This window comes from Rhinichthys klamathensis, unplaced genomic scaffold (assembly GCF_029890125.1).
Source record: "Rhinichthys klamathensis goyatoka isolate OS25496 unplaced genomic scaffold, OSU_Roscu_1.1 h1tg000386l_1, whole genome shotgun sequence".
In the NCBI taxonomy this organism is placed as follows: domain Eukaryota; kingdom Metazoa; phylum Chordata; class Actinopteri; order Cypriniformes; family Leuciscidae; genus Rhinichthys; species Rhinichthys klamathensis.
In genome coordinates, this window is record NW_026606890.1 from 1,030,943 (window position 1) to 1,042,500 (window position 11,558).

Genomic DNA, 11,558 nt, shown 5'->3' on the forward strand with positions numbered 1-11,558 from the left:
TGAAGAAAGTGTGAAAGTATTTCTGTGCATTTATGCTGGAATAAAATGCATAAAATTGGCATAAAATTATCCAAAGCAACAAAAGGAGTTAGCCATTTTATTTTTTTAAACGATGTGGTGGGAATAAAATTTCTTGGTTCAGAATAATGATCAAAAAGAATTCTTCCACTGTTGGCAATTGCAAATTGACAAATGACTTAAACTATTCAGAGTGTATTTTAAGGGTATTTCTTTTCTAAACGTCCACACGGCCAAAAGTGTCCCAGTCGAAGAAACATTCAGCACAAGCTTTCATTTTTCATTCTTTTCAAGTCTTGCCATCCATCCCCACCTCACGTTGTTTACTACATATTACGAATAAAATGGTAGAGCGGACCAGACGTAGCATGTGTTAAAGACATTTGCAGATGCCATTGCAGTGATTTGGTCAGTGACTGGAGCCTGACCAACACTTCAGCATCTCTGGATGGATTTGCCCAGAAACCCTTGCAGAAATAGCTCAGCGTTTGCATCAGTGCGTCAGATCGCATATATTTTTGTTAGTCAGACCTCATTAATACGATATGGATCCTTATGAACAGGTGTTAACAATTTTGCTCAGAATAGCTTTAAGTGATCTCTTGTCATTTTGAACCTAACATCCTTTGATTCGGGCCTCTGCGCAATAGTTCTGGGACTTTAATCTTGAAATGGCACATTGGTAGAGTAAAATCAATCACTCTGATCTCACTGGGTGGCTTTTTGTGTTGCTTGAACTGCTTCATCTATTCTCTAAACCCTTCTCTCTTCATCCTCATTGACTGCTTTTCTTCAGAAGTGATGGATTTCAGCCGCTCTGATTACTTTTGCACTTTATACGGCTTCCATCCTTCACAATCTGTCGCTGAAGTTTTGCCTGGGCAGGTTTAGCAAAGGGGTTTGATTCAAAAGCGCGCAATAAAACAAACCCAATAGCACACATCCACGTTTATTAACAGATAATACCTGAATGCGTTCCCATTCGTCTCATTGGCAGTTGCAGTCGCACACCGTCCCGTTAGCGTCTCTCCAAACTGGTGATACATTTGGGCGCTGGTAAAACACTGACCGTAATATAATGAAATACATTTTATTTAGTCAGAATGACTACTTTTGAACGTTCATCAATGGATAAAGATGCACTTTGTAGTTACAGCATCTGTATATTTTTAGAGTAATTTTCCTGTTTATGATCATATGATCCCGAATGGCAATTCATTGTGATTTGTCTTATCTGTCTTATCTGGGATGTAAGAACCATCAGTTTTTCCAGCCCGTTCTCATCCCAAGGCGTCATAAAGTGACGCTTTTGACATTTCGTCTAAATCCAACGCACATGGCACCCTTTAGCGTCAATATGAGACGCCAGAAGGCCTAACCCTACCCCAGACCTAAACCTACCCATAACTATATTGACGCTAAAGGGTGCCATGTGCGTTGGATTTAGACGAAATGTCAAAAGCGTCAATTTATGACGCCTTGGGATGAGAATGCGTTGGTTTTTCAGTACGTTTATGAAATTTCCATGAAATTGTTTCAAGTTACATGTCGCCTAGCCATAATCCCAGCATAAATACTCCCCAAAAATGATTGGTTATTAAAACATGTACATACACAAACCACTGTTCATTTGAACAGAAAAGCAAGCATAGGCTACTGCATGCATGATTTGGCATTGGCATCACGATCTCACAAAGTTCTGTTATAATCATTAAAGTTGTCTGTATTGCACAAGGGATCATTTATTTACTATGGGTCTCATTCATGAAACACGAGCAGAACGTATTTTTGTGTAAATCGTGTGTAAAGTGGTTCTGGCGTAAATCTTCGGATTCATTAAAATGTTCGTATTTTCCAAATGTTAGTTGGTACGAAAGAAATCTACACCTGCTCCCAGCCACGCGTAAATAGTGAGTTTAACGCCCGAACGTTTTGCTCATTAATAACTACGGCTGCATTTTAATTCACCTTAATTGGGTACATATTTACACAGCATTTTGAAAAAATATTATATATAGTAATTACATACGGGTTTTTTTTTTTACTTCTGAGACTGTTTGATTAACAAATGAAACTCCATTAACTGCATCTGTAATATGCTGCCAAGCTTCCTTTATTTAGGACCTGATACTCCACTATGTAGGCTACGCTTGAAAATAAAATGTGGTGTTTTGAATGAACTTCTGATAATACAACTTTGATTTCTGCATCTGAGAAATTTTTCTTTTTCATTCGTTTTTGAGAAGACATGTTGAAATCCTTCGTTTGGTGTCATAATATGATGGCCATATATAGTTGTCAGTCGGATTTAATGGGCGGGATTTATGGTAATTGAGAATGAGCGTGCACGCGCGTCCCATTTACGACTGATTGGAATTCATTAACACACACACACATTTCACTATCACATCTGACGTTTACGAAGTATTTGTGAATCAGGAGATGAGTTTTCGGGAAGGTCTCTTTACGCGCAAATCACTCGCATATTTACTCGTATATTTACGAATGTTTCATGAATGAGACCCATTGTGTCTACATTTCGTTTGCTATAATGAGAGGATTTGCGAGCATGCAGAACTCACAGTGTTTTCAGTGGTTAGTGGATTCTAACTTAAACACCTCTGATTGGCCACTGCGTTCATAAGATCAACGGACATGTCTGTGATTGGCTACATTGCTCAACGCTGCAAAAACAGATTGTAAATAGAAACATTTGATGCTCTCAAGAGCGTAAACACAGATAAGCACTGGATCGCTTTCTGAATCTGTTTTGCCTATAAACTATTATGGCGAAAAAAACTGACCGAAGACCAGCAGTTATGGGCAGCTTTTCCCTCTAAAGGCTATCAGAAGCAAAAGCAGAAAGAGGAAGGCTATGCTTGTTCTTGTAAATTGTTTTATTTTCTATTAATTCTTTTTTTTTTTTAACTGACCAACACTTTTAAATGGTAGTGCACCTTAAATGTGTTGTTTACCCGAAAATGTAAATAATGTCTCACCCTCATTTTGTTCCAAACCTTTATGAATTTCTTTCTTCTGTGGAACACAAAAGAAGATATTTTTAAGAATGTTTCTGTTTTTTTCTCAATACAATGAATGTCAAAGTGGTCTTTCGTTGGATGAAAGCTTTGGAACGAGTAAATGATGACAGGATTTAATTTTTGGGGGTGAACTATCCCTTTAAAAACACAACCAGCCATAGTGAATCTGCCACAGCAATCTTAACAGTCGTATGTCTTCTTGTAGGCTGTACACGGCGTTTTCTTCGCAGCAAGTACTGTAGTAAGTGATGCTCACTTTCCAGTGGAATTCACTCTTAATATATCCTATATATTTAACAGCTAACGGCTAACCGCTAAGTGTTTTTCCACATGGGTCCAGGCATCTTCATGTGATCCTACAATCAAACGGCAAGCATAAGCCAGTAGATTTGCACGAACATTTCCTCAGAAGACACTTAGCAAACAAAAGGGTTGTGGAGATTCTTAGCCTGAGAGTGATGCTAATCCGAAACAGATGCTCACATCTGGCTGGTACACACAATCCCCAGGCATCATATTGTTTAAAATGTTTGTTTCATAAGCAAGTTCCTCATCTAACATGGAACGTTCTCAGAACTTTGGCTAATGTTCTGGCAAGGTTCTCTCAAAGTTATGAACAAACGATACGTTAATGTAACGTTAACGTTAATAAAATGTTCATTTAAAGTTATCTGAAACGTTTCAGTTGGACGTTCATTTAATGTTTTTTTTTTTGGTAACACTTTACAATAAGGTTCATTAGTTAACATTAGTTAATGTATTAACTAACATGAACCACTTAGTTCACAGTGCATTAACTAATGTTATCAAGATTTTAATAAAGTATTAGTAAATGATTAATAAATGCTGTATACGTGCAGTTCATTGTTAGTTCATGTTAACTAATGTAGTTAACTAATGAACCTTATTTTAAAGTGTTACCGTTTTTTTAAATGTTACTACCCTGTTTCGGAACATTCCGAGAACATTTAAAAGTAACATTCCTACAATGTTTGCAAAATTCTAAAATGGAATGTTCCTTTAACATTCGTAGAACCGTTTGTAAAAAAACATTTTAACGTTTTTAACGTTCAGCGTATTTTTAGAGATAACATCTTCATTATTAATGGGAAGATTAGCAAAACATTCTTGGAAGATATTTTTGTTAGTGTTTTGTCTTTTGGCCGGACAGACTTTGTTTACTTGGTAGTTTGGTTATGTGTAGATGTAAACAGAGAAGTCACAGCACAGGTAAGTGATCGAATGTCTTAGATGAACTGCAGCGGGAATCATTGCCACAATTTGTCTCTGCATGACATCAAATCAAGCCTTGCTGCTCATTTTGGATGTTTACCCTGAAGTGTCTGGTTGTAGTCAGACTCACACTAACTGGTCTGCGTCTACACTGCAAAAGTGCTGTTCTTTCTCAGTATTTTTGGCTTGTTTTCCAGTACAACTATCTAAACATTCTTTACAAGTCTTAATATTATTTTGCTCCTCAAGTAACTGAATCTTGTTTCGATATTTGTACTGGAAAACAAGACACAAATACTGAGAAACAGCAGTGTACTGCTGTCTGCTCCGTGTTGATTCACTCTTGTACGTGAGAGTGTTGCATGAGAAGACTAACACTCGGCCTTGTTGTTCTCTGTACGAAAGTGTACGAAAATGATTCGAGTGCTGAAAACACCACCATCTTAAACCAGCAGGTTTCCACTGATCAGGCTGGCCTCGTTTGATGGTTTAAGTGAGGTTTGGGGCTCTAAACCAGCTTAAACCAACTACAATCAGTACCTGCAAACCTTAGATTGGTTTAAGCTGGTCTTTCGACAGGGAGTTTATGAACTACTCTGCAAAAAATGACTCTCTTCCTCAGTATTTTTGACTTGTTTTGCAGTACAAATATCTTAACATTCTTAAATTACGATACATTTACTTGAAAAGCTAAATTCCTTAAGATAGTCTTTTTTTTTTGGGTGAAAAATTATCAAATTGAAGTGACTTTGTTTAAAACAAGAAAAATATGCCAGTGGAGTAAGAAAGATACATTTATTTCAGAGGGAAAACGAGTTCATTTTCCTGACATGTTTTAATAAGTGTCGAGTCAGTTCATTTTCAAGTAAATGTATCTTGATTTTGGAATATTTAGAGATTTGTACTGGAAAACAGGACAAAAATTCTAGAGGAAGAACATAATTTTTGCGGCGTAAATTGCTCTTGCAGCCTCATAAAAAGGTCAGTTTGAGCACCAGGGTTACTAAAAACAAAAATTTGACTGGCCTGGGTGTCTTATAAAGTTTAAAATAAGTAAATCTTGGAAGACTAAGCAGTGTTTTTGTAATGTGTGTGTGTGTATGCAGAGGAAAGGAGTGTCCAACAGCAGCCACTGCAGCCACAGCTGTTACCCAATGGTAAATATGTCAATTTCTCTAGCTTGATTCCTATTGGCTACTTCTTTCCACAGTGGGTGTGGTTATGCTGGAACTCTTACTAACCTTTATTGCACCAATTTCTTGGGTTGTGGGTCCATTCTGGCAATCAGGAGATCAACAAAACGAACTTTACCCATATTAAAATGGTTATTCTCTTGAATTGCCCGAATGAAAACCTGACACCAATCTTGCTTGCAACCTCCTCATTAGGAACTGCCCATTCTTTAATCAGAAAGCATGTCTAATGAGGGTTTAACAATGAAGTCGCTGCAGTCTCCTATGACTCTTTACTATGAAGGGGAAAACGGGTCAGATTCAGCTCACGTTTTCCCAAAGACTGAAATCAAATCTTCAAATCATTCTGAAATCGATTCCAACGATATCGTTCCTCTCTGTCGTTATCGTTGTGGTGTGGACTCTGCTATTCTTCTAAATGTCAAATGATTTTTAAAAATATATCTTTATCGTTATTATAGTTATCATCCTTGATGTGAATGGACCTTTTTTCTGCAGAGCTTTGTATATTATACATATATATATATGATACATTCTTGTAATGGAATTCAATCGGACTTGCTATAACACATCACTGTACTTCATTTTTCAAAGTGCATCATGCATGACTTCAGATTGTGAAAGCGTTTTGTTTTGGGTTTACACACTTTTGATTGCACAGGGCTCTGAGGTTATAAAGGAGACTGATTCGTTCTGGCACTAAATCTGCATGCTGGCTCTCGGTGTCCCGGGATCCTGTTTATTCGGCCTGAAATAAGCGCACGGCAAATACAGTACACACCAAAGCCCAAGGACAACCTTTGTCCCAGTACCAAAATCTCATCTCACTTTGTTTCTCTTTATGTCATCTCATGCTATTTTCTCGCCTTGGAAAGCAATGGCATTTTTGAAAAACGAGCTTGTTTGCACGACAACCTTTTAACATCGGAGTGGATTTAATGTGGACCGCTGTGTTTGGTCGAGGCTGAGAGAGACCTGTGCCAACAGCTGTCATATTTACCAAATAGCTCTACCTCTGGCGGCATGTTCCCGACTTGTTCCAACCCTTACAGAAACTAATTGTGCCAACACTTGCAATTCCTGAGCACTAGCTGAACGTTAGAGGAGGTTTTTTCTTAAAGAGGAGCCATTATGCTGTTTTACATTGTCAGTAATGTTGCTGTTTGAGCATAAAAAAACTCAGCAAATTTCCAAAGCACAAAGTCCCTCCAGCATTAGTTCTTATATCAGTGTCACTGTTTCTGAACTCCCTGAAACGCCTCCATTGTAGTCTTGAGTTTCTTCTGGGAACGAACACGTCACAATATTCCTAATTTAAATAATTTATACGCAGAATAAAGGGGCGGGGCCTGGTTGAGTTAGTTAGTAGTGTGTTGAAACTGGCGGTTATGGAAAGGGGCGGGACATTTCCCAAACACACTCGAAGTGCTTGACCAATCCCAACACACCGGTCCAGCCGACCAATCAGAGCACAGTGTGCTTTTCAAAAGGAGGGGCTTCATAGAGACAGGAACTAAACAGAGCGTTACTGAGCGTTTTTTGTTTTTTTGTTTTTACCATTCTAGCATTAAAACGAATTCAAGTAGAGTCCAAAAACAAAATCAAGACTTCGTAAAAGGGCATTAGTTGAACCTTCCAATTACCATAGTGGTACTAACATGCCACTAGAGTCTAGGGTTTATATGCATTATTTTACAAAATACATTGGAAAATGTACTGTCAGCTGTTTTTTTTTTTTGGTTAAAGTGTCAGTCAGAATGGCAGAAGCGAGGACAGAAGAGATGATCAGATCTCTGGGGAAAACTTTAAATGACCTAATTGCAATTAACTGAGTGCAATCTCGAATATTGCCTCGGCAGATAATCCTTCTCCCTGAACTTTCCTTGGAGGTGGTTTTATACATAGCAACCTGCCTGCTGGATACTAGTTAATGAGTGTGCTTTCTCTTAACATGAAGACTCTTAACAGTGAACTCCTCTCAAAGAGTGCCGAATAGAGAGGGTTTATGGAAATGATGGCTGCATTCAGAAGATTCCTGAGTGTTGCGATGCATCCAAAGCAAAGTCTTTCATTTATGTATTCTGACACGAGTAAAAAGGGTTTTGAATGTGTCTCGGCAAGCACGGGTGCCTCAAAATCCTCAAAAGCCGCTGTTTTGTCTGTTGCAGGAGGAAGGTGTTAGATGCTTGATATTTGAAGTGCATGGTTGAAGTCTGAAAAGAAGGTCTTAACGTAGTTTATGTGTAGCCCTCTCCTCTGAGAGGAGCCTGATATCTTTGGCGAAAGACTCCTTTTTAAAGCTACAGTTTAGGTGGAATGACTAGAGCTTTATATTTTGCTTAAGACAATGTGAATGGTGCTTGCCCATGAAAAATGTGCCACTATAATGTTCCACTAAAACTTCCCCAGTATTTTCTAATCCTCTTCTGAGTGCGGGGTAAGTTCTGCAGAGCTTTGTCTGGAAAATAAATAAATAAATAAATATTGGTTGTTTGATTGGTTTGTTTTTTTGTTTGTTATAAAATGAAATACAAAAAATTATCATTGTTTTTTTTATATTTGAACTTTTTTAGTTTTTTAGAACATTAAAGAGCATTAAAATGCATGTAATTGACCTATGGCTAAGCCACGCCCCCTCCACTCACTCGGACAAACAGTCAACATTCGGTGACAGGCGCTGTCACGGTGGGAGACATTTCACAGGAGGCAATTGATGATTTTTGGAGACAGAAAGATTATATATTATCTCGAAGTCACCAAAAGGGCCTTAACTATTCATTGGAGGGTTATATTAATAAATGTATTGTTGAGAAGGTCGATGAAAAGCTTCAGCTCCAGGCAAAAATGTACAGGTCACAGTGTAAACATGATAAACCGCATCTCGTTGCTATCACCATCTCAGACAACAAGATAGAGGATCAGCATTGTTCATGCACTGCAGTATTTACATGAATCATTCAGCACAACATTGCTAACATTTGTTATCTCGGTTATTTAAAGATACATTAATGAAGCTAAGTGACATGATGTACAACGCAGCTAGAAGCTAACGTCAACGTTTTCTAATGTTAGGCTAACGTTAGCCTAACGTTACGTTAGAGATGTTCAAGATAACGTTCAAATACGTTGTTGACTACGTGTGTTGTGGTCCACCGCATAACTTAATCCAGAGCAGACACTTATCTCGGTTGAGATGTGGCTTGGGAAAGGGTAAAAAATACACATACCGTCGCCCTGCCTCTAGGGATACCTAGTGTCGGAGTTGCATGTACCCCATGCACACCGTTTGACCATTTTAAAAAACGTATAAAAACGAATGAAAACTGACTAACTGCAATGCATTTCAATGGACGTGGAAGCAGAGAATGTCCGAGTGTATTGGGTTAGCTATGCGCACTGTGATTGGCTCATAGCGTTTGGGGGCGTGGCTTAGCCATAGGTCAATTATGAGCCGTTTTAATAGTCGCTTTTTACAATACAGATTGTTTCAAAGCAGCTTTACAGAGATAACAGGAAAATAATGCAACAAAGTTTGTTTAGAAGAAAATAGCGCCACAGTCCAGCTTAAGTAAGTTCAGTTCATTTTTGTTGTAAAAAGGTTATTAAGTTAGTTCATTTATATATATAGCCGCTCTGGAGAAAACCGTAATGTCATCGTCCAGCTCAGTTGAGTTCTCATATAATCAGGCCCGGATTAACACAGTGTAGTGCCCTAGGGTGACCACATTTTAAGTGCCCCCCACCCCCACCCCATACAACTCACATGCTAGTGCAACATGAACATGTCATCCTAAATATCTTTATTTCCATCATAAATGGCATGTATGAGGACTACATGCAAAACCTTATGTCTAAAAAAAACCATATACCAAATAAGCAAGCCCAAGAATCAGCTAAATTCAGCACCACAGAGACGCACAGCAGCAAAACATTTAAATGCAACCAAATCCATTAGTAATCGGATTGACGGCTCAATCGAACTGAAAAGCTTTTATTCAACCTTTATTGATCCGATTGAGCTCGATCGGAATCAAATTTCGATCGGATTGAAAGGGGTGGGTTTTTCCTTTTTTTTTATTCGGATTAAAAAGCGAAACTGAAAGGACTGCGTATGTGCAATGACGTTGAAATAGCGTAATGACGTATGACGCTCGAAATGTTCTTCCTGTTGAATAAAGTGTCATAAAATCAAGTGTCCCGTCATTTTAAAATTCTCCTTTCACTCAGCGTCTGTGAAGTGGAGCAGGACAATGTCCCACCAGTCATTTTTCGGATTATCACCCAGAGACGACTGGTTTTGGGCGCGAGAAGGGAGGGGCATTTATTTACTGATAAATATAAGCAACGCGGTACAACAACGGTTCATGTGCTCATTGTCCCCAAATTATGACCAGATATGGATAAATATTAAGCCTGCTGTTTAAAACAAATAAAGAACCAATGTAGGAGATGGGTATGCACAGTATAGCCTACGTTACCTCTTCCGATTTTAAGCTTGCGTATAAACGCGCACATCATCAACTCGATCACGTTTAGCGTTCATGTAAACATAACAGATTCATCGATCGGAATGAATTCAGTCCGATTGAAACAAAAGTTATGCATGTAAGCATCTCTAACTAAGCAACCAGCTAAAAGAGAAAACCGTTCCAAATTTCAAATCGACAACAGCGTCACATACAGTAGCCTATTTGCCCAGAAATAATGGTAAATAAGCCTTACCTTTAGCAGAACAACTTTTTCTAGACTTTGTGTTAGGCTACCGCCTTTGCTCACAACATTAGCTGCTGCTTGAGTATCGGTTGAGGCATTTTTCGCTGCTAGTGGCTTCTGCTGGTGATGCCGATCGATGTCTCTGTGACTTTTCTTCATTTCGAAGAAATAGGCTACACTGTGACCTGACCCAATCGCAATTCTTTATATGCATATTTTATATTCTCTCTGTATATATGTTATCAATAACTGTTCATTTTATATCTGAATCTTTTCCAGCAAAATAATATATACAAAACATGAAAACTATTTTAAAGGTTTAGTCATTCTCTTAATCATTTGGTGCCCCCCTATTGGCTGGTGCCCTAGGGCACTCGCCCAATCCCGTCTATGGATAATCCGGCCCTGCATATAATGGTGTCAATGCAGGCAGATCAATAATATTGTTGAATATTAAATTAAATGTCCCCAACTAAGCAAGCCAAAAGCCAAGGAACCAAAACCCCATCAGGTGACAGAATGGAGAAATAAACCTTGGGAGAAATTAATGAGTCATTTTATGGTAAAACTGATTACAGTAACTGATTAAAGTAGCGAAGGTATGTTGTTATGGGAAGGAGGAAGGAACCGGCAAACATTTAAACACTTTAATAATAAAAAAATGACCTCTGTAGCTTCCCTCTCCATTGGACTAGGTATGCTTTCCCAGCATTATTAACACTGGTCATGGCTGAAAAAAGGGAATTGAGAACTGTTTTCCCATGAAACGACATGTAAAAGGAACAGCTGATACAACCGTCTCCGTGGTAAGCCTTGTGCCTTCCATCCTGTTGGCATGGAGGACTGTTATTCTTTGGGCTTACATGGGATGCTGGGTAGGTTACGACTATATGAGAGCAGTTGCCAAAAGGGCACGCTACGGCTTGCCAGCATCTGCGTCTCCAACACTCGTAACGGTTCAGTGGCGCTGGCGCTTTCCATAGGGACCCATTTATCAGTCTTCAACATAACGTCTCGGTTACTTATGTAACCCTGGTTCCCTGAAAGAGGGAACGGGGGCGTTACGTTCCTCCTGCCACAACCCTGAACCCCACCTCTGAATGTCTCTGCTCCTCAGCATAAGCCTGAATGAGTGGATGCGTGCCGCCATCTTATATGCCCGTATGTATGGGGGAGTGGCTTGGCATGCAAATTCAAATCTCCAGTTCCATTGGCTGTTTCACGAGTTCACACTTACACTATCCAGGTTGGGATAGGACTAGTAAGTGAGGAGATGGAGTGATGCTGGAAAACTATCATATAAAGGCCTGTTCACACCGGGACGAATTTCGCACGCGATATTCGCCGACGTTTAACGCCT

General features: G+C 39.0%; 1 protein-coding gene across 2 annotated transcripts in view; it reads left to right on the forward strand.

Annotated features, from left to right (window-relative positions):
- scube3 (signal peptide, CUB domain, EGF-like 3) overlaps positions 1 to 11,558 on the forward strand; it is a 168,496-nt gene that overhangs the window by 111,833 nt on the left and 45,105 nt on the right. Inside the window, exon 7 of one of the 2 annotated variants that reach the window (XM_056233995.1) lies at positions 5,399 to 5,449. The exons of the other annotated variant lie outside the window; for it this stretch is intronic. Coding sequence (XP_056089970.1) covers positions 5,399 to 5,449 — 51 coding nt within the window. The remainder of the gene's footprint in view (positions 1 to 5,398; positions 5,450 to 11,558) is intronic. 2 annotated transcript variants of the gene reach the window in all.